The 26,135-nt window shown below is 44.3% G+C and overlaps 1 protein-coding gene across 1 annotated transcript in view; it reads left to right on the top strand.

The window, feature by feature from the left end:
* The first annotated feature begins 611 nt into the window (after positions 1–611).
* The window catches only part of MYO7A (myosin VIIA), a 151,756-nt gene continuing 126,232 nt past the window's right edge, over positions 612–26,135 (top strand). The window contains exons 1-18 of the mRNA XM_078784432.1: positions 612–629; positions 5,254–5,367; positions 7,871–8,023; positions 8,646–8,663; positions 9,198–9,382; positions 11,381–11,502; positions 11,658–11,800; positions 12,041–12,154; positions 12,431–12,584; positions 12,690–12,766; positions 13,238–13,357; positions 14,126–14,268; positions 15,095–15,305; positions 15,722–15,857; positions 19,860–19,966; positions 20,282–20,341; positions 21,834–21,971; positions 22,095–22,253. Of these exons, the coding sequence (XP_078640558.1) occupies positions 612–629; positions 5,254–5,367; positions 7,871–8,023; positions 8,646–8,663; positions 9,198–9,382; positions 11,381–11,502; positions 11,658–11,800; positions 12,041–12,154; positions 12,431–12,584; positions 12,690–12,766; positions 13,238–13,357; positions 14,126–14,268; positions 15,095–15,305; positions 15,722–15,857; positions 19,860–19,966; positions 20,282–20,341; positions 21,834–21,971; positions 22,095–22,253 (2,172 nt within the window). The remainder of the gene's footprint in view (positions 630–5,253; positions 5,368–7,870; positions 8,024–8,645; positions 8,664–9,197; positions 9,383–11,380; positions 11,503–11,657; positions 11,801–12,040; positions 12,155–12,430; positions 12,585–12,689; positions 12,767–13,237; positions 13,358–14,125; positions 14,269–15,094; positions 15,306–15,721; positions 15,858–19,859; positions 19,967–20,281; positions 20,342–21,833; positions 21,972–22,094; positions 22,254–26,135) is intronic.

Here is a 26,135-nt window from a genome sequence, read left to right as displayed (position 1 = left end):
ATGCCGGACGGACAGAAGGCCAGACGGAAGGACGGAAGTATGGACGGACAGACGGAAGGGCAGACAGACGGACAGCAAACTTATATCGTCCCCTCCCGGCAGGGAGGAGTATAAGGGAGGATATGATGGAGGGAAGTGGAGTGGCAGAGAAGTTAGGAGAGCAAAGAAAGAAGGTTTGAATGAGTTGAGTGAGTAAGGGGAGTGAAGGACCAAATATATGAGTGTACCTCCAAGAGGAGGATGAGGTATTTTTTAATCCCACGGTATTTTGTACAGAATAAATAAATATCTCTTTAATGTGATATCCCTCCAGGTATTAAGTGTCTCTTCAAATACCCAACCGAATATTCATCTCCACTTGCAGAGAATTCAAAAGGTTTATAACAGGACGAGTCTTCACACCTTAAATAACAAGATGGCCGCTACGCGCCATTTTGCAGTTTTTCACTCCCTCAACAACTGCCTGAAGCTTTCCAAATTCAGATTAAATATACCTTCCTTAAGTCTTGTTTAATGTATTATAATTCCGGATTCTCATGACGTGGATTTTTATTATCAGTCTTGTTCCCTACAGACGGTGACGTGTGACCTTTCACCCCCACCGAGTCACCATGGTCATTCTAAGACAGGTAACAACAGGACAGGATGGTTGTGCGAATATGAGTTAAAGTGGTTTGTGGTTATTGGTGTGGTATCGGAGTCATGGTTCCGTTTTGGATTCACTGTCACGTCTGTTGGGGGTGATGGTCCATGGTCCAAGGCGGGGGTGCAGGCTAGGCTGCTGATTAATGGTCGTTCGTGATCCACGTCTGCCCCATTGGGCGCATTCTCAGCCTAATGTCACGGAAATGTCAACAACATAAGTCAACAGAATTTTTCACTCATGTTATGTGGTTCAGGTGGTTCAGGTGGTTCAGGGTCGGGTATCTACATGTTACATACGCAAAACGTGACATTATTCTGACAAAAATCGCTAATTAAACTTCTGCGTTGGGGTGGGGAGGAGTGGTGTTGGGGGAGGCAGGAGGGAGTGGTGGTGGGGGAAGATGAAGGGGTGGTTGGGGGGGGGGGGGAGAGGAGTGGTGGTGGGGGGAGATGGAGGGGTGAGGATGGTGGTGAGGGGAGGGAGGGAGAGGGAGTGGTTGTAGGGGAAGATGGAGGAGCGGTGGGGGGTGGGGAGGGAGGGAGAGGAAGTGGTTGTGAGGAGGAGAGGAAAGGGAGAGGGAGATGGAATGGTGGTGGGGGAAGATGGAGGGGTAGTGGTGGTGGAAGATGGAGGGGTAGTGGTGGTGGTGGGGGAGGGAGAGGTGGTGGGAGGGAAGGGAGTGGCGGTGGGGTAACGTGGAGGGTTGGTGGTGGGAGGGGAGGGAGTGGTGGTGGGAGGGAAGGGAGTGGCGGTGGGGTAACGTGGAGGGTTGGTGGTGGGAGGGGAGGGAGTGGTGGTGGGGGAACGTGGAGGGTTGGTGGTGGGAGGGGAGGGAGTGGTGGTGGGGGGAACGTGGAGGGTTGGTGGTGGGAGGGGAGGGAGTGGTGGTGGGGGGAACGTGGAGGGTTGGTGGTGGGAGGGGAGGGAGTGGTGGTGGGGGAACGTGGAGGGTTGGTGGTGGGAGGGGAGGGAGTGGTGGTGGTGGTGGGGGTTGACACGATAGCCTCGAGGTATGTACACTCTAGCCTGTAGCTGGGTTCAAATCTTAACCCAGATATAAACTGTCATCCTGGTGTTTCACATGTAGTACAACTCGCACAAGGCAATAATGTATGCGCCGTCAATGGGAAAGATTTTAAGCCTGATACCAGTCTGGTTACATTCGTTGGTGGACGTTTAAGATCCCATGGTGTCTTTGTGAAGAATAGATAAGTTATCCTGGTGAGATTAGGTGGGAAAATGTTCCTGCCCAAATGAGCTCCAGTGAAATGTCAGGTCTAGTCTGCCGGTTCGGTTCGTGAAAGACTTGGGGCCAACTTCTTCTCAGCCAACCAAACAATAAGGTTTAAGTACCACATACACGTAGCACAAAGTGGGGTCAAGCAATGCGTTCACTCTGTCTATCGGAGCAATTGAAAATCATTCAAAATAGGAAATGTACTGTTATTAGGGATGTCATAAAGGACACAAATAACAGGCATGAATAACTAATTTTACGTGTTAAATTAGGTGGTGTAAAAGACGGTGTGTCAACGGTGGTATACGTCCGATTCAATGTTTTTTTTTGTTTGATTTTTTTTCCTTCCAAACTTTAAAATGTTTTATTTCATTTCAATTGAATCATATACTGTATTTGAAAATTGTATACGTACATGCAAACCGGGATCAAACAGATTTTACGCAGTGCGATCGGTTGCATTAAATGAGGATAAAAAGGCACGAGTGGTAGAAAGAAACTTAATACTAATAGGATGGCTTTGCCACGCTACGCATATGACAGACTTAAAAAATTAATGTGTTTGACCAAGAACGGCTTGAGAAGGGAAACAGGGCAGTGCGGGGTGCTGTTTGACACCTGGTGTCAAGTTGCTCAGCAATGTATCGCAGACGATACGAGTGGCCTGTTCCCGTGCAAGGCATTAGTTATGGGCTGTGGCTGTACGTACTTCAGATCTGAAAAAGCAGATAGCGTGAGAAAGGGAGGTTCACGTTCAGACGAGCGGAGAGGATAGGTGGCCATTTTCCGTGTAACCAAGAATCGAGGGGCGTCATGGATGTTCGCACGTGCACCGTTACTTCGAGTGGCACCTCGTACCGGTGTACCAGTCGAGGGGCCACTCTGGCACGGGCACTGTTGCCGGTAAGAATCAAGGAAACCCTTGGCTCGGCAGCAGGAATGCTTCTTTCCTTTGACTTCAAGGAATAATCCTGTTCCTCTAAGAGTGGACACTTTATCTTTTGCACATATTTACGTTTTCCTTTAGTATTTTTCATATGATTATTTCGATACTTTAAATGAAAATACATTTACAAGATATGATTCATATTGTCAGAAAACATGATGTTTAATCGATGTTCATGAGAATCCCTCAGGTTTGCAGTATATGCTGTAAATTGAAACCCATTTTCAATAATAGTTCAAAAAGCTTTCTGTATTGTTTTCCTGGGTTAATTTGTTACTTCTTTGACTATATCCACTGGAAGGATGTAAGTAGTGGGGGTACCCGAGGATCAGTTCTTGGACTGATATTATTTCACATCAATGAGTTGGACAGTGGGGTTAATAGTTGGCATTCCAAATTTACAGATGACACGGAGCTTGGAGTTTAGGTAAATAGCAGAGAGAAGGTGATCAGAGAGAGGGAGAACCATCTGGTGGACCCTCCTAGCTACATCCAGAAAAATCTCACTCTCTGAGAGGACCATCTGGTGGACCCTCCTAGCTACATCCAGAAAAATCTCACTCTCTGAGAGAACCATCTGGTGGACCCTCCTAGCTACATCCAGAAAAATCTCGCTCTGAGAGGACCATCTGGTGAACCCTCCTAGCTACATCCAGAAAAATCTCGCTCTCTGAGAGGACCATCTGGTGAACCCTCCTAGCTACATCCAGAAAAATCTCGCTCTCTGAGAGGACCATCTGGTGAACCCTCCTAGCTACATCCAGAAAAATCTTGCTCTCTGAGAGGACCATCTGGTGAACCCTCCTAGCTACATCCAGAAAAATCTCACTCTCCGAGAGTACCATCTGGTGAACCCTCCTAGCTACATCCAGAAAAATCTCGCTCTCTGAGAGGACCATCTGGTGGACCCTCCTAGCTACATCCAGAAAAATCTCACTCTCTGAGAGAACCATCTGGTGGACCCTCCTAGCTACATCCAGAAAAATCTCGCTCTCTGAGAGGACCATCTGGTGAACCCTCCTAGCTACATCCAGAAAAATATCGCTCTCTGAGAGAACCATCTGGTGGACCCTCCTAGCTACATCCAGAAAAAATCTCTCTCCGAGAGGACCATCTCGTGGACCATCCTAGCTACATCCTTGACAAACTGTTTGAAGAAGTTCAATCCTCAATACCTTTTGGTCTCACCATCCACCACCATTCCTCTTCAGCAAACCACATATCCCTATTGGCCTCCAAAGCTAGCCACTGACTGGACATCCTCCATAGTGCAAAATCTTTTCTTGATAAACGTGAACGTCTAACATGATACAAGGTCTTCATTTCTAGCTTGATTGATTAATTATTGCTCTCAGTTTTGGGCTGTTGTCCATGCCTCACCATTCACATGCAATTGCATGGAGATAAAGGCCCTAAAAATAATTTGCATCTCCCATGACGAAGCTAAATAGCCAGGCTTTCTACACCTGCATCACAGTGGGGTTGGTGGCTTCTCTGCTTTCTATCACCTCCCCAGCCTTCCATCAACTGCACTCTCCATGCTCTGTTCTCCCCCACTCCCCCCCCCACTCCCACTCCCCATCATCACCCCCATCCCCAGGAAAAGCAAGGCTCACTGCTCACCTCAACTCATTTGTCCCTTTTCCTCTCACATGTGAAACCAGCTTCCTTAGTCTGTTCAATCTCCCTCATCCCTCTAGGCTCGGGCTTGAAAATGGCTGTTCAGCTTCTCCTCCGGCCATCCCCCACTTATACGCATGATCTTTGCTACCCTCATTAACCTAACTAACCCACCCATTCCTTTTCTGCTAATTGTATTTTCCCCTCTCCCTACATCCACTTTTCCACTTTTTGCTCCTTTGCTGCTTCATCGCCGTCCTTCCCTTCCTCTTCTTTCAGTCCTGCCTTCTTGCTGTACGTGTTTAGGCTTCTGGCCAGCTTGTTCACTCTCCCAATCTTCTTTCGGATTCCTCCTTTAAGTGGTCGTCTATTGTGTCCTCTTAGCCTGCTATCGGTGTGTCTCCACTTTCCACTGCATTTGAGCTCTTCCATGATCCTCGACTTTGCAGACAAAAAATAATAGAATAGCAGATTCTTAATTCTGTCTGCTGGCACTTTTACATGGAACATTTTTGACAGTTATTCAGGCCATGATGTATTTTTCACAAAGCGAATGTCGTGTCTGTGATCAGAATCATAAAGTACAGTGAAATTTTCTCACTGGCGCTTTCACATCGTGCTTCATGAGACACGAAGAAGCTGGTTAGGAAAATATTTTTCAATCAAGTTTATTTTCAGTTACAGTTTGTAAGACTTGACCTGTTATAGGGAAAGTACAAAGTGAAGAAAGGCTGATGAAATGTGATGTTTTGTTAGTTCAGCAGGATGACCTCTTTCTTGATGCCTGTGGTTCTGCCCCCTTAGGGCGACTGCGTTTGGTTGGACCGGTGCCTGGGTCATGAGTTTGATGTTCCAATCGGAGCCTCCGTCAAGCTTTCTGACTCAGGGCAGGTGCAAGTTATCGACGATGAGGGTGAAGTAAGCAACCAAACAACAACAACGACATGCATTTTAAGGCCATTTTCCCTGCTAGAGCGGGGGTTAGCCTTGCGGTCCCCATGACAATCTTCTCCATTTTGCCCTATTTTCTGCATCTCTCCTTATTAACCCCCTTGCCCGCATTTCTTCTTCCACCATCTTTAGCCAAGTCTTTCTCGGTCTTCCCTGTCCTCTACTTCCTTCTACATTCATTTCCATCACTCTTCTCAACAAGTCACTTTCATCCTTCCTCAACACATGACCAAACCATCTCAACCTGTTCCTCTTCACAACATCAATCACAGGCTCTATTCCCATGATTTTTCGCTATTCATCATTTGTCTTCCTCTCTCAACGATACTCCACACATCCATCGAACCATTCGCATTTCCACCCTTTCCAACCTTCGTTGCTGCTCTACGTTCATTACCCATGTCTCGCTCCCATAAATCATAACACTTCTCACACATGCAGCATACACCTTTCCCTTCAGCTTCAACGACACTCCCCTCCTCATCAGCACGCCACTCAGTTCCCGAAACTTCTTCCATGCACATCTCACTCTAGCAACCGTTGCCGAGTCTGATCCACCTTCTCCATTCAGCATGTCTACGAGGTAGCAAAATGTTTTCACACCTTCCAGCTTCACACCGTCTCCAAGATCCAACTCAACATTTCCTCCATCTGCAGCTCCCTCTGTGCACACCTTACATTTGAATGTAGCTGCCACACTGGTTAATGACCCTCTCAGACCACTACATTTTTGATGAACCCACTCAGCGCACATTGTACATTGAATGGAGTTCACTCCGACACCCTTCCTGCACACAGACACAGCACAGGGCCACTTCCCAGTTCTTTCCACCTCACCACATGCTTTACCACTTGCCATCACCTTCGTCTTTCCGATATTCACCTTCAGACCTTTTGTCTCCATACATTCCTTCCACTTGTTCATCTTCTCTTTCAGTCCATCCATACTTTCTGCAATCAACACCAGATCATCTGCATACAACAACTCCCACGGTAAACCCTCCTTTACGTTCTGAGCCAGCACCTTCATCACAGCTACAAATAGTAGTGGACTTAGTACCGACCCCTGATGCACTCCCACCTTCACCTCAAACTCACCACTGTTCCCGTCCTTCGTCCTTACAGCTGTGCGCGCTCTTTTGTACATTGCCATCACTACTCTGATCAACCATTCCTCCACTCCTAACTTCCTCATTGCCCATGTCAATACTTTGAGGGTGAAGGTGAAGTAAGCATTACATGATGAAGCATGGCATTATGAAATCAAATAATGTTGTGCAACTTACTACATCAAGACAAAAGGGAAGGCATATGGAACCGCTATTAATAATAATAATAATAATGCATTTATTTTATATAGCGCTTTTCAGGAAGCCCAAAGACGCTTGAAGCCATTTCCAAAGACGCTTGAAGCCATTAGAAGCCATTTTTCCCCGCAGAGCAGGGGTTGGACTTTTTTGGGCACCTTGGTCCCCTTTTTTGAAGCCATGTTTTATGGCCGGATGCCCTTCCTGCCGCCAACCCTGTTAGTCGCCTCTTGCGACAAACAGGGAATTACCAGTGAACTGGGACTCAATTTGCCGACCTCGGAAGGATGACAGGCTGACCTCGGAACCCCCTGGCATTAATTCAGCGATCGACCGGGATTTGAACCCAGGATCATAGGATCCCAAACCCCCAAACCCTGGTGTTGGGCTAGCGGCTAGGGTGCCAGCTTAGGATCCTAGGATCCTTGGTTCGAATCCCGGTCGATCGCTGAATTAACGCCAGGGGGGTTGACTCAGCCTGTCATCCTTCCGAGGTCGGAAAATTGAGTACCAGTTCACTGGTAATTCCCTGCTTGTCGTTAAAGGCGGCAAAAAGGGTTGGCGTCAGGAAGGGCATCCGGCCGTAAAACATTGCTTCAAAAAGGGGACCAAAAGACAACAACAACCACAGTTCCCGAAAAAGGCCAACCCCCGCTTGTGGGGAAAAATGGCCTCTAAAGGTGTTTATTATTATTATTTTTAATCATAGGATCCCAAGCCGGCACCCTAACTGCTAAGCCAACACCAGGCTTGGATATTTGGGCATATGAAGTGCTGTAAAAATAATACAGCTTACTACACCTTTTACCACAGTGAACCTGTCGCATGACAAAGCATGTCTCCTACTCTGACAGGATTTTGCAGAGGCCACACACATAGTTTTGTCGCCGACATCAAACATCATCTTTTTTTCTGATATTGTCAGGAATTAAGCTGACCTTATGATGAGCTAAAGTATACCAACACGTTTCTGGCCCGAGGTATCTTCATCACCTTAAGCCAGTTAGTGTGTGCCTTTAAGATTTAAGGCTTACATAAGTTGTTCGTGTAAACCTGACAGGCATTAGATTGAAGTCACTTAATAAAGTAATGAGATACAAGGTTCAAACCTAAACACTCAAAATACACTTTCTCTTCTCTTCCTTCCATAATACACTATCCAGGAGCACTGGATCTCTCCACAGAACATTTCAGGAGTGAAACCCATGCATCCAACATCAGTGAATGGAGTGGAGGACATGATTCGTTTAGGAGACCTTCATGAGGCTGGGATCTTGAGGAACTTGCTCATCCGATATCGACAGCAACTCATCTATGTACGTATGTGGATTTGTGGCAGGTGGGATAAAGATGTTGAATAACAGGAGCATCTCATGGGAACTAGATCAAAGCACAACTTAATGCCTGACCGATGAAAGCGGCAATGCCACCGTCGTCTGTAAGCGAGAGGGAGGTAAAATCAGGGAGTGATGGATACAGAGAGAGAGAGGCTTTGAGAAAATTGTGTTTGACATTTCATTGCTCTCTAAATATTTGCTATTAATGTGACGACAGAGCATCTTTATTTGACATGGGATGATATAATATCGGTGCTCGGTGTAGGTTGCTGGGCAGATGGGGGCGCATTTGAGGTCTCGGATCCATATGCTGTGTGCTCAAAACTAGGTACATGATGCTACTGTAGACTCAATTTATTCGGAAAGATGTATGTCTTGTATCATAACAATCAAAGCCTGGATGATGATACAATTGATGTTTGAAGTTACCTTTGAAGAAACGAGAATGCATTGTGCATCATTGTTCCACAGAAGATGTGCATTACTGATGTGTCTGCATTCATTTTTTGGATGCTTTGTGTCTTTATTTCTTTACTTTTGTTTCTGACTGTTCTGACCTTGTGTCTCAGCTCACTGTCCTTTCTCTTTCCACCACTCTAAGACAAACTGCGGTGGCAGGGTGAGTGTCTTCACAGGCTTTTTCACAAGAATCATACCTACCTGACCCTTCCCACTGTTCAATATTCCTCTCCTATATCGCTGCATTGCTGACTCAATTCCGCATGACGTCATCATCCTTTCCTTACATTTTCTCTCCCACCCCACATCCTCATTGGTCAGGGTGACCACACACCTGTAAGATAGAAAGCTGTGTTAAGGGGGTTTCTGACATCCTGTGCAAGAAGCAGAAAAAATGTTTGCAAATAATTGAAGTTCCATTTAATACAACTTTTGATATTTGTATTTTACTACTCGGCCTATTTCTTTCATCTGGACTGTGATCTGGCTCACGAGGTTTCAATGGCCGATCGAAGCTTAAACTGCCACAGAAACAGGGAGATAAACGTACAAAGAGGCTCTGTGTGCCCATTTAAATCAGTACATTTATGCAGTGGAAATAGGCCAATAGTTTGTGCATTCATACAAGCCACCTTTATGGGACTGACGTCTCTAAGTGACGCTTGTGAATGTTACTTACCCGCGTGCATTCCAGACATACACCGGCTCGATCCTAGTGGCCGTGAACCCATACCAGCTGCTGCCCATATACACGGCGGAGGATATCCGACGTTACATCAACAAGAAGATCGGAGAGGTTCCTCCGCACATCTTCGCGATCGCGGACAACTGCTACGGCAACATGCGCAGGCACAACCATGATCAGTGCTGCATCATCAGGCAAGTGGCAAAGTATGGGGAAGAGTTGAGGGTGGGATGGGAAGATCAAGGTAAAAGGAATTATAGTTAGTTTTTATTTTTCTGGGTACAAGATCGAGGCTCGTGTAAGAGCTAACATTAATGACAAACCCCCCCCCCCCCCCCCCCCCAAAAAAAACGGGCACATAGGAGGAAATAAAGGCAGCGGGTGACAAGATGGGGAGAGAGGGGGAAGCACACAAGTACAACATTTGAGAGCAGGGACATTGAGAGATCTGTGGGAGGGAGAGGGCTTGGGGAGAGGAGGTGTGGGAAGGGGGTGGGGTGGGGGGCGGGTTGGAGAGGTAAAAAAAACCACATGGACACTGCTAGGACTTCCAGGAAAGAAGTCGGTATTTCAGAAAAGTGTATCTGGGGTGAATTAATGGGGGTAGAAAAGATCAAGGTTTTGGATGGGGGAAGATAAGAGATGGTGGTGAACAGCTGTTTTAAAGACCTGGAGGGTGGAGTGGGATTGAAGAGAGTGAGGGAGTTTGTTTCCAGAGGCGGGATAAAAGAGGAATGAAGGGGTGAAGGTGAGCGGAGAGTCTTGATTTTGGCAGTTTAACCAGAAGAGGGTTGCAGGCAGATCTTGTGTGACCTGTAGAAATATTTGGGGGACAGAGAACAGACTGAGCTGGGGGGGGGGGGGGGGGGGGAGCTAGTTGTGCTTGAAAATAGCAACTCATGATTTTTTCAAGGGGAGATGATCCTCAAATCATGTTTTTCTGGAAATAGGGCTGAGTGTCAGACTGTGTTAAAATCCATGTTTAAATCTTGAATACACAATTGCTCAAATCTCAAGTCAAATCCCATTGACTGATGATTTGTCAATTGAATCCAGTTATTTTTTTATTATTATTATTTTTTTAGTATACAGGATCGAGGCTCGTATAAGAGCTAACATTAATGACAAAACCCCCCCCCCCCCCAAAAAAAAACGGGCACATAGGAGGAAATAAAGGGAGCGGGTGACAAGATGGGGAGAGAGGGGGAAGCACACAAGTACAACATTTGAGAGCAGGGACATCGGGAGATCTGTGGGAGGGAGAGGGCTTGGGAGAGGAGGCGTGGGAAGGGGGTGGGGTGGGGGGCGGGTGGGAGAGGTAAAAAAAACCACATGGACACTGCTAGGACTTCCAGGAAAGAAGTTGTATTTCAGAAAAGTGGATCTGGGGTGAATTAACGGGGGTAGAAAAGATCAAGGTTTTGGATGGGAGAAGATAAGAGATGGTGGTGAAACAGCTGTTTTAAAGACCTGGAGGGAGGAGAGGGATTGAATAGAGTGAGCGAGTTTGTTCCAGAGGCGGGATAAAAAGAGGAATGAAGGAGTGAAGGTGAGCGGAAAGTCTTGATTTTGGCAGTTTAACCAGAAGAGGGTTGCAGGCAGATCTTGTATGACCTGTAGAAATATTTGGGGGACAGAGAACAGACTGAGCTGGGGGGGGGGGGGGGGGGGGAGCTAGTTGTGCTTGAAAATAGCAACTCATGATTTTTCAAGGGGAGATGATCCCTAAAATCATGTTTTTCTGGAAATAGGGCTGAGTGTCAGACTGTGTTAAAATCCATGTTTAAATCTTGAATACACAATTGCTCAAATCTCAAGTCAAATCCCATTGACTGATGATTTGTCAATTGAATCCAGTTATTTTTTTATTATTATTATTTTTTAGTATACAGGATCGAGGCTCGTGTAAGAGCTAACATTAATGCCCAAAAAAACAACAAATGGACACACAAAACATACAAAAAAGGAAGCGGGGGACAAGATGGGAAGAGAGAGGGAAGCACACAGGTACAACAGCAGACATGGACCCGTTATTTGTAGTTCACACATAATCACAATCATCCTCACGTTGAAATAATATTATCCAGTAGGCAATTATAATCGTCCCCATAATGATGGACATGTAGGTTTCTGGTGACTATCGAATATGGTTGAATTAATTATTGGTGCTTATCTTTTGTGATGTGAGTTAGTGGAGAGTCGGGGGCAGGTAAAACCGAGAGCACCAAGCTCATCCTCCAATTCCTGGCATCCATCAGTGGCCAGCATTCCTGGATTGAACAGCAAGTGCTGGAAGCAAACCCCATTCTCGAGGGTGAGCCCCATGCTTTTCTCTGCCTTTTGGATCAGACGTCGAAGTTTTGCATTTTCAGGCATTTCATCTCTCGACCAAATTTAAAATAAAATGCTGATAAAGTTGAAGGAAATGACCACGAAGATGACCAATTTCTTCCCGTCATGCCCTAACAGCATTTGGAAATGCCAAGACGATTCGCAATGATAACTCGAGCCGTTTCGGCAAATACATCGACATCCACTTCAACAGACGTGGTGTGATCGAAGGTTCCCGTATCGAACAGTATCTCTTGGAGAAATCGCGTGTCTGCCATCAGGTGTGCAACTCACCTTGCTTGGTAAAATTCGTTTTATGCCATATTGAATTTTGAAACATTTTGACACTTTGTGAATTAACTTTTAATTTCCAAAAATTAATATTTAGAAAAATAAAAGAATTGATGCAAATGTGGTATTGGACAAAATGGTCTTCGCTCAAGGGACCGAATGGTCCTTGTTTCTGTAAGTCTTTCCTCCTTGTTCCTTCAAGTACTAATATGTAATAACATGGCTGTCAGGCCCCAGATGAGAGGAATTATCATATCTTCTACTGCTTGTTGCGTGGAATGAGTGAACCGGAGAAACAGCAGTTGGGCCTTGTTCGGGCCGAGGACTACACCTACCTCACAATGGTGGGTTTGTTATATTGATGCAAATGCATTGCTGTTTTGGAGTTTTGTAAATAAAATAATTCTAAACTTATCTCGATTAAATCTTATCCTGTGATAATGGGAATTATGCCACTCCAAATATTGGAAATTTTGGAGGCTGATGACGTCATCAGGGTATAATCATTACCAGAAAAAGGTCCTGGTGCCCCATGAATGCAATGGGTAGATTTGATCGCGCAACTGTGTTGTTGCGATGGACCCAAAGAGATGCGGTTGCACGATCCGCATGCTGTTCAGGGTGGCTGCACGATGTGTGAAGGCCGAGACGACGCCCGCGAGTTCGTGGGAATCCGCTCGGCCATGCGTGTGCTTATGTTCACCGAAAAGGAAAGCCTCGAGGTGCTGAAGCTTCTTGCTGCCATCCTCCACATGGGCAACCTGCTCTTTGAGGGTAATATGCTTCGTCCTTTGCAAATCTGTCTATTTGCAAGGCTAGAGGTGTATTTAATCCAATGACTGGTTATCTTCAACCCCCCTCTCTTCCTTCTTCCTGCAGCTCGAACCTACGACAACCTAGACTCATGTGAGGTCCAATACTCCATGCACCTCAAGATGGCTGCTCAGCTGCTTGAGGTCAGGCTGCTGATCATGATCGAAAAAATAACACCAAATGAATCATCAGAATTTTTCATCACCAGACTGGAATTTCCGTAACCATTTTACCTTCTGATCATGCCGGGGCATTTACTGTATTTACACGTGTGGGCTGGCAGAGGGTGGCAGTTAAAGTGAGAAAAGGAAGAGAAGGAAGGATGACAGGGCAGAGATATAAAGGAAGACAGGGGAGTGGTGGGAGGAGGTGTAAAGCAGGGAAATGAAGTTGGGAGGAAGTAGATGTCAATGGTGGGAGGTGGAGCATGTATGAGGGAGGAATATGTCAAAAATTCCACCAAATTTGTGTATGTAATAAATAAATGTCAGTTTATGATTGTCATCACCACAATTATATTCACGCTGCTGCTTCAGACACGTGTGGGACTCGAGGCCTGTACGGAACATGTGCACCATTATCACTTTCCTTTGTCCCTACCTGTACGTGGCTAGGTGGATGTGTCTGACCTGCGGAACTGTCTGAGCAGTCGGACGTTGATCGCTCGAGGTGAAACAGTCACCACACCGCTGAATCGCGAGCAGGCCTTAGATGTCCGTGACGCCTTTGTGAAGGTGTCACTACGAGGCCTTATCTCCTGATTTTCCACCCAATCAATCATAGCTTCTTCTTCTTCTCTACATTTGTCATCACCCTCTCCTCACTTCACTTGTTTTTTTTGTTGTTGTTTTAATTATTGAGTTTATGAATTTGTATACATTCTGTAATATTTCTGCTTTTTCTTATCTATCTATAATTCCAGTAATCTCTGTCTGTACGTTTGTACGTTTGTACGTTTGTACGTTTGTACGTTTGTCTGTGACCGCTGTTTCTCGACAACTACCGGTCCGATATACTTTAAACTTGCCAGGTATATTGCTGGGGACCCGAGGATGTGCCTTTTCAAGGTTTGTAATTAATCGGACAAGTACTTACCGAGCTATGGCGATTTAGCCGTTCGCCGTTCGCTTTGGCGTTGCGTCTGGACCAAACCATTGCATGTAAATAGAGGGGGGGGGGGGGGTTCTGTGGTCGTTGCGAATGGACGAAACCATTCATGTAAATAGAGGGAGGGGGGTTCTGTGGTCGTTACTGCCACGTGGTTTCAAAGTTTTTTTTTTGTTGTTGTTGTTTGCACGCATGTTTTTTTGCACCCACGTACGGGCACGCCCTAGGATGTTTACACACACACACCCCTACACAAATTTTTTTTTTTTTTTTTTTTTTTGGCAAGGAACGGGCACCCACGTACGGGCACGTCCTAGCTTATATATAGTACGGGCATGCCCTAGTATTGTTAATCTCCACATCCAGAGATGAAATCTGTGACTTCCAATTTTCAGGGTATCTATGGTCGGATGTTTGTGTGGATCGTGGAGAAGATCAATGCTGCCATCTACCGCCCTTTGCCCAATGACCCAAAGTTTGTCCGTCGCTCCATTGGTCTTCTGGACATCTTTGGTTTTGAGAATTTCCAAGTCAACAGGTGCGTTTACTTCTGGTTTTCTTTGCTTTTCATTCATAATCTTGTAGCTTACCACTTGTCTATCTCTGCAATTTTAGAAATATCCCCAGGATTGTTAGGCCTCTAACCGAAGGCCGGAGGCACTATGTTTTCGGTATGTCCATTCGGCTGTGCGTCTGTTATCTGTGCGTCTGTGCGTCTGTTATCATTTTGTTGTTTACCACGATAACTTGTGAACATCTCAAGGGATTTCAACCAAACGTGGCACACTTATGGACTGTATGGACTGGAATACAAAAAATAACTATTTTTTGGATTCATTTTTGCGTTCCAGAGGTCAAAGGTCGTGTGCCCTTTGAAAATCATTTTACAGATCATAACTTGAGCTAGAAGCATCTGATGTTCTCTCTTCTACTTGTTTCTCTTTTCACTCTCATGTGTGCTCTCTCTCTCTCTCTCCCTCTCCCTCTCCCTCTCCCTCTCGCTCTCCCTCTCTCTCTCTCTCCCTCTCTCTCCCTCTCCCTCCCTCTCTCTCCCTCTCTCTCCCTCTCTCTCCCTCTCTCTCCCTCTCTCTCCCTCTCTCTCTCTCTCTCTCTCTCTGCAATTCTTCATGTGACCTTTTAATTGATGTAGCATGGGCGGAGGCATATCCTTCGATGCATTTGTGTGAAATTATTTTATATATTTTTTTCAATGTCCATTTTTAATTGTTTTCAGCAATTATTATTTTAATTTATTATTATTTTAATAAATAATAATAAAATTTAATTTATTATTATTTATTTTAATTATTATTATTTTTATTGTTCCTTCCTTGTTCTGACTTTTCTTACTTTCATGCCTTCAGCTTTGAGCAACTTTGCATCAACTTTGCCAACGAGAACTTGCAACAGTTCTTCGTGCGGCATGTATTCAAGCTAGAACAAGAGGAGTACAACCTTGAGAACATCAGTTGGAGGCACATTGAGTTCACAGACAACCAGGATGCCTTGGACATGATTGCCCTCAAGCCTATGAACATTATCTCACTGATCGACGAGGAAAGCAAGTTTCCAAAGGCAAGTGAAGGATTCAAAGATATCATGTTAAGTCCTTGTTGAAGGTTGAGTGTCCTCCTGAAAAGGTACTCACGCTGTTATGATTGTGAAGGAGTACCATCATTGACATATGTTTGGTTATTGCTGCTTGTGGAATTAACATTTATCTTCCTTGTATGATTTCCAATATATCATATGATCATTTTTATTGTGGCAGAATTTTTTTTTTGTCCCTCGCTATTAGTAGGATTAATACAATGGGTCCTGTCGAATTTTTTTTGTTTTTCTTTCTGTTCTTAGCAACGTACCTAAAGTTTGAATATTTAATGCCAGGCCATGCAGTCGCAGAAGATCACATTGTCACTTAGGTAATCAGATACTGTTACGTCATCCCCCACAATTACAAGTAATATGTGGCTTTTGTTATTGTTTTGCAGGGCACAGATTCAACGATGTTGCACAAGCTCAACTCTCAGCACAAACTGAATACCAATTACATCCCACCTCGGAATACCCATGACACACAGTTTGGAATCAACCACTTTGCTGGAGTCGTTTACTATGAATCAACAGGTTTGGAAGGAATCTATCTCTATTGGATTTGGGATTTGGACATTGGATTTGGGAAGGGGAGACAAGGATGTTAAACTGAATCTCTCAAAATATGTATCAACAACCACCATAAAAGGGCAGTGAGAAAGGCAGCCACCTAAAGGTTTAGTCCTAGATTCTGCTTTAATGCTTTTAGGCCAGCATCAAGGCCTGCCTTTTTTGCAATGAAAAAAGGTAAAAAATCAAACATTTGAACAGCCTTGGACGTGCACCTTGACCCCATGGCCAAGGCACAGCGTCTATCAAGGCTGTCCCGATAACATTACACATGCACCTCAACCCCAAGGCTAAAGCACATGGTCATTCAAACACATGCATCCTGACCCCAAGGGCCACAATGCATGGTCATACCATTGGCTTTAATAACTTCATTGGAATGACAAACATTTAATTAAAAATCGAATGCTTTTGGCTGTACTTGTATACTGTTTCACTCTCCATGGCATGAAGGGTACTTTTAGTAAGAATGAAGAACTAGTGTTGCTGGCGGAGGCTCGTGTCGATCTGCGTCGGCAGACAGGTAGAACAATGGATGAAATCGATAGGTTATCGATTGAAGTACCGTATTTTCCGGTGTATTAACCGCACTTTTTTATCGGCAAAAGGTAAAAAAAAGTTCGGGGTGCGATTAATATTCAGATCTAGGGGAATTTTATTTTTTTGTACACTACAAGGTTTGTGTAAAAGCTAATACATCGAAATATATAATAATGGGAGTGGGAGACAAGAGGGGGAGAGAGAGGGAAGCACAACAGTAGGGAACAGGGAAATGGTGACATGTTTGGAAGGGAGAGGGCTGGGGCAGGGCACACAGGATAAGCAAGATGGACACTACATGGGATTTCAGGAAAGAAAAGGGAATTTGAAGGAGGTGGATTTTGGGTGGATTAATGGGGGTGGAAAAGATCAAGGTTTTGGAGTAACGCTGCGATTAAATTTTCACACTGAACAACATGAAAACGTGTTCACAATAACATCTGGATTCTGGCTAGATTGCCTTCCCTCTCTGTCACCTTCCCCTCCCTCGGTTTCCGGAAACCCTCCATGTCGGCATCGTGCGTGTAGTGATGTGTTCCCATTCTGTGCGTGAATTGTGCCGCTGTAATAAGCGTAGCCCTTGCAATAATGACTGGAAAGCGTTCGTGGAGTAGCAAGGTTGGTAGTGTGAGCAAAATACAGTGGAAGGCCATCACTATGGAAGTAAAAATGGATGTTTTAGGACGGTATGAAAGAGGTGATCGTACAGGTGATATGAAGACCAGGGAGTGATTGCTACATTCAAGGTGTATTATCTCCGAAGAACATTTGCAAGCCTGATAATGATTTCATGATTTGCAGGTGAAATCAACTGATAATGATCAGATGACTAAAGGAATTCTGGAATGCCTTTACAAGAAGGGATGCTCCATGTAATGTTGAGGAGTGTTGGAGGGAAGTCATCCGTTCCTGTATGAATGAATGGTGTATAGGGGAAATTTTTCCCTCAATTTGTTCACGGCTTTAAGGGTTTCAGTGTGAATAATGATGTGTTGAAAACACGACTTAACATCGTCAAAATGGCCAAGATGTCGGCTTTGATGAGGTGGAGGAGGGTGATGTCGAGGAATTGCTGGACTCGTACCGGGAGGAGCTTTCAAATGAGGACCTTCTACTGCTGGAGAAGCAACGCCAGGAGGATCTTAAACGTTATAATTGAAATAATAAAATAAACCACTGTAATAGTAAAAATAGGACATTAAGATGAGGGTTGAAGCAGCACTCACCCTAACCTCTGCCTCTTACAATGAGAAATTAGTTTGAATTCACACGTTTTTCATTGAGAACACCTTGCACAACCCTTGCTGTTGTGGAATCAAACTCAGACCTTTATTAACTCAACTGGACTATGTCCAGCTGAGTTTTTGTCGACACCCAGTGTCCGTCGTCCGTCGTCTGTCTGTCTGTCGTCTGTAAACAATTCGACGTCTATGCTCTAAAAGTCACAAATATTGATGAAATTTGATGAAACTTGTTATGCAGCATCTTTAAGACATAAACTAGTTTGGGATTGCATTTGGGCGTTGCACGCCCAAAAATGGGCGCGGCAGGGCGGCCATATTGAAAAATCGATTTTTGTCAATGTGGTACTTCCTAATGTAGCTAGAAGGCTGAAACTTGGTGTGTAGACAATATGTAACAAACCTCAACACATATAATAAATTCAAGTCTGAAATCTGAGAAAAGTAATTGTAGTTTTACTTTTCATGCCTCACTTAAAACTCAATTTTTTCTAGTTTCCTGTTTAAACATGAGATACCTTCAACGTTACTGTACCTCTTTAGCACATATAAACTATATAGTTTGTGGTTTTATTATGCATATTCTAACCATATTGATATAGACCAGTTGAGTTCAGGTTCCCTGGATCCTCTAGTTGAACTTTAGACTCAGCAAGAAATGAGGCTTTATTGAACTATTTCTCATACCATTCCTACAACACAAGAATACAGATTATTAGTTCCATATAAAGGCAATCAAGGCATACATCTCTTTCTAGTTCCTTGCAAGCAAGCAATTACGCACCTGTTAATCTCAGTAGTCTACGGCGCTAGGATACAGTATGTCACCCGATTGCGCACCAAATGGAAACACTTTATATAAGCTCCCTCAAGGTCGTCCCTTCGCTTGAATCGTCGCTTCACTCAGATCGAGACATTACAACATATTTCACCACACTTGCTCTCAGGCTGAAGGTGTGGAGCTTCGCTAAGGAGGATGACATTGGGGACTTAACGACCAGCCCGTTGTGGGCCTACAGGTTCATGGAACGCCATGATCTGTCGGCTCAACGTCGCACATACATCTCCCAACATGTACCCGGTGACACGGCTGATAAGACTACGCACTTCCAGTCCTCCATCATCAAGCTTCGCTGGGAGCATGTATTATTTTATTTATTTTTTTGAGGGTGAAAAACATGGGTGCGGTTAATACACTGGAAAATATGGTATGCTAACTACCATTGGAAGGAAAGAGAAGCTGATGTTTCGGGCATTAACCCTTCTTCGGAGAAAAAGAATACTTTTCATTTAAGAGGGTTAGCATTTCTCAAAAACAATATCAGAAAGACAGGCTGTGAACCTTTATAACTGATTATAATCTCCCCCTCCACCTCCTCACTCCTATTCCAACTCGATGTCCTCCCCTCCCCCTTTCTTTCCCGTTCTTAAAAGCAAAAGGGCATTAATGACATTAAGAGGTTAAGTTTTAATCAAGAGGTCGAATTAAATTATGATCAAGATCAAATGAAATGAAGAGGTTTAAATTAAACAACGAAGAAACATTGTTTTTATTGAATTCACAATCTTGTAAGATGACGGAATCTCACGATATGTGATGGACATACAAACATTGATTACATTTTGAGTTAATTAGCTAATTATCTCACCATCTCGATGGTAATTAAAAACGGCTCCATTAGTTTTTGACGTCATGAATCATCATGCCGAGTTTCAAAATGAGCTGATGAGCCGCATCGGTGGAGTAGAGAATTTTTTTTTTTTTGTTAATTAACCCATTGCCTGACTGATTGACTGATGGATGGAAGGAAGGAAGGAAGGAAGGATGGACGGACCGACTGAAGGAAATTGTTATGGCTTTAACAGTTCATCTCGACTTCTCGGCTTTGTCGCTCTGTCAACAGCAGCTCATCCTAATCATTCAACAGCTCATCCTAATAAGTCAACAACTCATCCTAATAAGTCAACAACTCATCTTTGTCATAACTCTAACTGCTCCACAAAAAAAAAAAAACATTACCTTGAGTTCTCAACCTAACGTACACCATCAATATTCATCAACGTTTTTCATTGCACTGGATCTTCAAAATTGGACATTGACATATCTCCAACCAACACTCATTAGCTACATGAAGTAATGTGAGATGAAAACGTCTCTTTTGGTGTATGTGCCTGACTATGGCAGGTTTCTTGGAGAAGAACCGAGACACATTGCATGGAGACATCATCCAGCTCGTTCATTCATCCCGGAACAAGTTTATGAAGCAAATCTTTCAGGCCGATGTTGCCATGGTGTGTTTTTTCACTCTCTAAATCTACTCTTTCCATTTATTCATTTATTTTGTTTACATCCACCCATCTTTTTTTTTTACTCCATCTTCAAGCTCTCGTCACCGATTGTCCAATATGTTTAAAGCATCTGAGATGATCTTCTTTCCAATATGAATCCTTCCAGGGTGTTAACTTTACCTTGATGGCAGCACAACTGGTCCTCTAGATCTGGGGGAATGGATGGCAGAAAAAGCGAATAATCAACCAATCGTACTTCGTTTACAAATTTTTCATTCATCTCTCCTCATCCATTTTGTGTTCGTTATGTGGATGCAGTTTCTCTGTGGTTACACCGCCACCATCTCTGGTCCACACCACATTACCAGGACCCATAAGGTGAAAGAATATTTCATATTGTTATCCATATCGTGTACTTTTGTAGCAATGTCATGGTTTTCTCAATGATCACATAGTTTCCATCTGCTTGTTCATAGTTTAAGCACTTTGTTCTTAATTAGAATGTTTGATGAATTTTGTTAGGCAAAACATTATGGCATAGTTGATGCTTTCTGCATGGAGTCATATTTTTTATTCATTAAAATCTGAGCATTCAGGAAAATATATTTATTCCATACCCATGATTACCGAGGCGGCTAACACCCATTATTAGGGTGAATCGTTCACATTGTCATACAAGCATGAAACTTGGCAGTGATTTTGTTGTATAGATACTCTTTAAAAGCAGTCAATTAGCCAACTCGAAATTCAACATGGCGGCCACTTAAAAAAAAAATGGCCAGCAAAAATTCAACATGGCGGCCACGTTTTTTCAAAATGGCCAGCAAAAATTCAACATGGCGGCCACTTTTTACAAAATGGCCAGCAAAAATTCAACATGGTGGCCACGTTTTTTCAAAATGGCCAGCAAAAATTCAACATGGCGGCCACTTTTTTTCAAAATGGCCAGCAAAAATTCAACATGGCGGCCACGTTTTTTCAAAATGGCCAACAAAAATTCAACATGGCGGCCACTTTTTTTCAAAATGGCCAACAAAATTGCTAAAATGTGCCATAAACTTTTAAATATTTAATTTAGGATGTACGGGTATCAATACAAAATCACAGCACTACATATATATGAGAGGCAGTTGAAATTTATAATTTTTCAAAGATAACTTGAAAATTTTATCGACCTATAATAATTATAGATTATATGTTGTTCTGTGATTTTGTATAGATACTCATCTATAGCACTCATACATCCTAAATTGAATATTTAAAAGTTTATGGCACATTTTATAATTTTGCCGGCCATTTGGAAAAAAAGGGGCCACCATGTTGAATTTAGAGTTTGCGAATCGACGGGATTTAAAGAGTATCTGCATGACATCACTGGTAAGTTTCATGCTTGTATCACAATGTGAACGGCTTTTGGTATTAGCTGCCCAGCAAGATGGGAGGTTTTCTAAATTGCGATAAATAAATATTGAGAAAGAAAGGGAAGGGGGAAAGATAGGAAAGCGAAAGGAATGTCGAGTAGTATGTGAGGAAGAGGGTGCTTGGGTTTGGAATGGAAGGGCAGGTTAGAGGAATGTCCTATATTTCTCCCTTTCCTTTCCTTTTTCTCAATTTTTATTTACTCAACGAAGCAATCGCATCCACAATCACACGTCACACGTAGGTAAGAAATACATTTCCTTGAAAGCTGAGATTTTTTATAAATAGATAGTACTGATTGGTGCAGAAAATATCAACAAAACCAATCCACAAACATAGTCCATGAAAAGTAAAACACCTGTAATGATAGGACAGGAGTACCTTATATGTAGGCAGCACCGAAGTACCCGTTCAACTTCAATTTGATGTAGCATGGCGGTGTGTGGTACAGGGGGCAGAGACTCGGAAACGCTCTCCGACCCTCAGCACCCAATTCAAGCGATCTTTGGAGCAGCTCATGAAGACCCTTGGTGCATGCCAGCCCTTCTTTGTGCGTTGTATCAAGCCAAACGAGCTCAAGAAGCCCATGGTGAGGAATGGTGCCTGCATGTTGGCAAAAGGGGTGAAGCAAGTGTGAGTGCTGGTACTGAGGATGTTAACCAATGAATAAAACACGATCATACTCTTCTTCCATCCATGAACTCATTCATAGCTCTTTGATCGAGAGCTCTGCGTGAGGCAGCTGAGGTATTCTGGGATGATGGAGACTATCCGTATCCGCCGCGCTGGATACCCAATCCGGCACTCTTTCGTGGAGTTTGTTGACCGCTACCGTGTTCTCCTTCCAGGTATCAAGCCAGCCTACAAGCAGGTATTTTTTTTTAGTACTATGAAAGGTTGTACTTGTACACACTATCCTACTAAACATTATGGGACACAATCCTAATGACAATGCATAACAGACCATGTAATTTGGCCATTTTATAGCTTGTAGGGTCTCCTAATGTAAGAATCGCTACTCTGGACCCGAACAATGACATCTGCAATCATCCAGGAAAGATTCTCTGCTATTCCTCGCATAGTGTGTCCCCTATTTCATTACACATTTTACGAGTATGTTAATTGTTGGTGATGCTGTAGTTGGTGAGCAAACATATCCCCCACAGAGTAGGATCCAATATGGGAATACCTACCTTGACTTGTTGCTGCGCAAACACTGTTTTCAATTTCTAAAGTCCCAGGATTGTTGTTCATTGCATCACTCCATATGAATGAATGAATGATCGTTTTAAGGCCATTTTCCCCGCTAGAGCGGGGGTTAGCCCTGCGGGTCCCATGACAATCATGGTTCCCTGTTTGAGGCAATGTTTTTATGGCCGGATGCCCTTCCTGACGCCAACCCTTGGTCACGCTCTTACGATGCGCAGGGATACGGTGTACCTATTCTAAATCGGGGTACACACCGTGATCATTCATCCCAGCAAGCTGGTACTCAATTTGCCGACCTCGGAAGAATGACAGGCTGAGTCAACCCCCCCCTGGCGTTAATTTAGCGATCGACCGGGATTCGAACCCAGGATCCTGGGATCCCAAGCCGGCACCCTAACCGCTAAGCCAACACTCCATGCGACTCATTATTTGACGACACTGATGAAAGACTTATTTTTGGTATACAAGATCGAGGCTCATGCAAGAGCTAACATTGATCATAAAAAGACAAACTGACACATAAAACATAAAACATATGATAAAGGAAGCGGGAGAACAAGGTGGAGAGCAGGGACACCGGGAGATCTGTGGGAGGGAGAGGGCTTGGGAGGAGGAGGCATGGGAAGGGGGGGGGGGGGTGAGGCATGGGAAGGGGAGAGGGGTGGGAGAGGTAAAAAAAAAACAACACATGGACACTGCCAGAACTTCCAGGAAAGAAGTCGGAATTTGAAAAAAGTGGATCTGGGGTGAATTAACGGGGGTAGAAAAGATCAAGGTTTTGGATGGGGGAAGATTAGAGATGGTGGTGAACAGCTGTTTTAAAGACATGGAGGGAGGAGTGGGATTGAAGAGAGTGAGGGAGGTTGTTCCAGAGGCGGGAGAAAAGAGGAATAAAAGAGTGAAGGTGAGCAGAGTCTTGATTTTGGCAGTTTAACCATAAGAGGGTTGCTGGCAGATCTTGTGCGACTTGTAGGAATATTTGGGGAACAGAGCACAGAGAGAGCAGGGGAAGCAATGCTTGAGAGGAGTTGGTAGAAGACAGAAAGACCACCAACCTGTCTGCGGTGAGTGAGTGAAAGGTCCTCGGAGTTAGCTTCATCGCAGGAGATTCCAATGATTCTGGTAAGCTCTGGTTTCAACAGCGTGAAGCCGAGCTGGGTGTGAGGAAGGAGCACCAGCCCAGAGGAACTGCCTTTAGAGGCCATTTTTCCACACAGGTTGGCCTTTTTTTGGACACCTTGGTCCCCTTTTTGAAGCAATATTTTACGGCCGGATGCCCTTCCTGCCGCCAACCCTGTTAGTCGCTTCTTGCAACACACAGGGGATAACCAGTGAACTGGTACTCAATTTGCCGACCTCAGAAGGATGACAGGCTGAGTCAACCCCCTTGGCGTTAATTCAGCGATCGACCAGGATTCAAACCCAGGATCCTCGGATTCCAAGCTGGCATCTTAACTGCTAAGCCAACACCAGGCCACCAGCCCAGAGGGGAGAGCAGTATTCCATTGAGCTGTGGATGAAAGCCTTGTATGTGGTGAGGAGCTCAGGTGTGCCAAGGAAGGACTTCCCACGACGGAGGATGCCCAGTCGGTGACTGGCTTTGGAGGCCAGCTTGGAAATGTGTTTTTCCCAGGAAAGATCATGGCAGATAGTGAGACTCAAAAGCTTGAGTGACAGAACTTCTTGGAGAGGATTGTTCAGAAAGTAGATGGGAGGATTGTCCAGTCGGTCTTTTCGGAGAGACACGATGAGAGTGTGACTTGCATGCATGTTCTCTTCTACAGACTTGGCATTTAATATGGAATTTTTTTTTTCTTGACTTGGGTTTACTTTCGTAACTCAGTATATCAATCTGGTGAGTTTCTTTTACACTTTGGTGATTTATTTGTTAAAAGAACCATGTCACTGATTGTCTGTCGCAGCAAGAAGTCAACAACAGGATTATATCACAGGTGGCGTGGCAAAATGTACAGACAGGTGCATTTGATGATTGGCTTCACAGTCAGGTATACAAGGGTTGTTGCGTTCTGTATTAGTGGAAAACAACTGCTGCACGTCTCCAAAAGTTATTGCCGCTTCCTCTGGAGATGTTCCGTCAACTCGACAATGCTGTTTGTCATGGAGTGGTGGCTTTAGGAAATTACGGCATGAAACAGCGTGCTATTACTCGGCAGTATGGCAACTATGGCATCACTCAAGGTCAGGTGTCAAAGATCCTGAAACGAAATGCTCAGAAGGGTGTCCCTACTCCAATACCGACGCCAGGACGTCCCCACAGAACCACAAGGAGGGATGATCGCCAGCTGAACCGGTTAGTCTGCAATGGCCGAGCCAAGTCAGCTAATCGGCTTAGGGATGAGTGGCAGCAACTGACAAATGTGCCTGTATCCAGAAGGCTATTCAACCAACGACTGGTTCAAGCAGGCTATCGTGCCAGGCATCCCCTGAGAAAGCCACGCCTGACCAGACAACACCGCCAGCGCTGATTGCAGTGGGCCAGAGAGCACCGTCAATGGCAGCCAGTACTCTGGAATCACGTGATCTTCAGTGACGAGTCTAGATTTCTGGTCTATCGTCAAGATGGCCGCGTCCGAGTGCGCAGACAAGTGCATGAAGCCTACAACAAAGATTGTATAGTGCTAAGAGTCCAAGCTGGAGGTGGTGGGGTGACCGTTTGGGCTGCTTTTCATGCAGGGGGCAAAACTGACCTGGTTGTTCTGAATGGAAACCTGAACCAGTTCAAGTACAAGGCCATTCTGGAAGAAACATTGCTTCCATTTGCTCGTGCAGCCTTTCGAGGAAACTTTGTCTTCCAAGATGACAATGCACGGCCTCATCGTGCTCGCATGATCCAACACTTTCTTGCTGACCGTGGTGTAGAGCATATGGAGTGGCCTGCCATGTCCCTGGATATGAATCCGATAGAGAACTTGTGGGGAGAATTAACGCGTCAAATCGACCACTTGGACCAGCAGCCGACCTCTGTGCGTGAATTGCAGCAGGCTATTGTCACTGCATGGCAAGCGATTCCTGTCCAAACCTTGGCAAATCTCGTGAACAGCATGCCTCAACGTGTACGTGCTCTCCTGAATGCTCGTGGGGGTTACACGAAGTACTGAACTGTAATTTTACTGTCCGTAATCCCAGTCGTAATTTAACTTTTGTTTTTGTTAAAAAAGAATTTGGCTAATGTGCAAAATAGAGATACTTCTGGAAAACGTACAGAAGTTTAACGCATTACTGTCTGTGAATTGAGTTCGATATCAGTTTACATCACTTTCAAGGATCAATTTATTTGCATCGAAATGTCAAATGTGGTTTTTGTTTCTTTTAAAGGTCACATTAACAAAATCTAGAATAATTTCAACATAATTCCAATGAACTTTTGGTTCTAAGACATCTTGAAAAGTAAGTTCACCCCCACAAAAAAAATATTCCATATTAAATGCCAAGTCTGTATATTATTCCATGCAAAGCAATTTTGAAGTGGATTCTGCAGGAAAATAGTCCTGATGGAGGTGTCCACTCTCTGATTGGGTTATCA

Source organism: Myxine glutinosa, chromosome 9, assembly GCF_964187855.1.
Source record: "Myxine glutinosa chromosome 9, kmMyxGlut1.1, whole genome shotgun sequence".
Lineage (NCBI taxonomy): Eukaryota > Metazoa > Chordata > Myxini > Myxiniformes > Myxinidae > Myxine > Myxine glutinosa.
The sequence above is the reverse complement of the archived record's forward strand: the minus strand, read 5'-3'. Positions and strand labels throughout refer to the sequence as shown.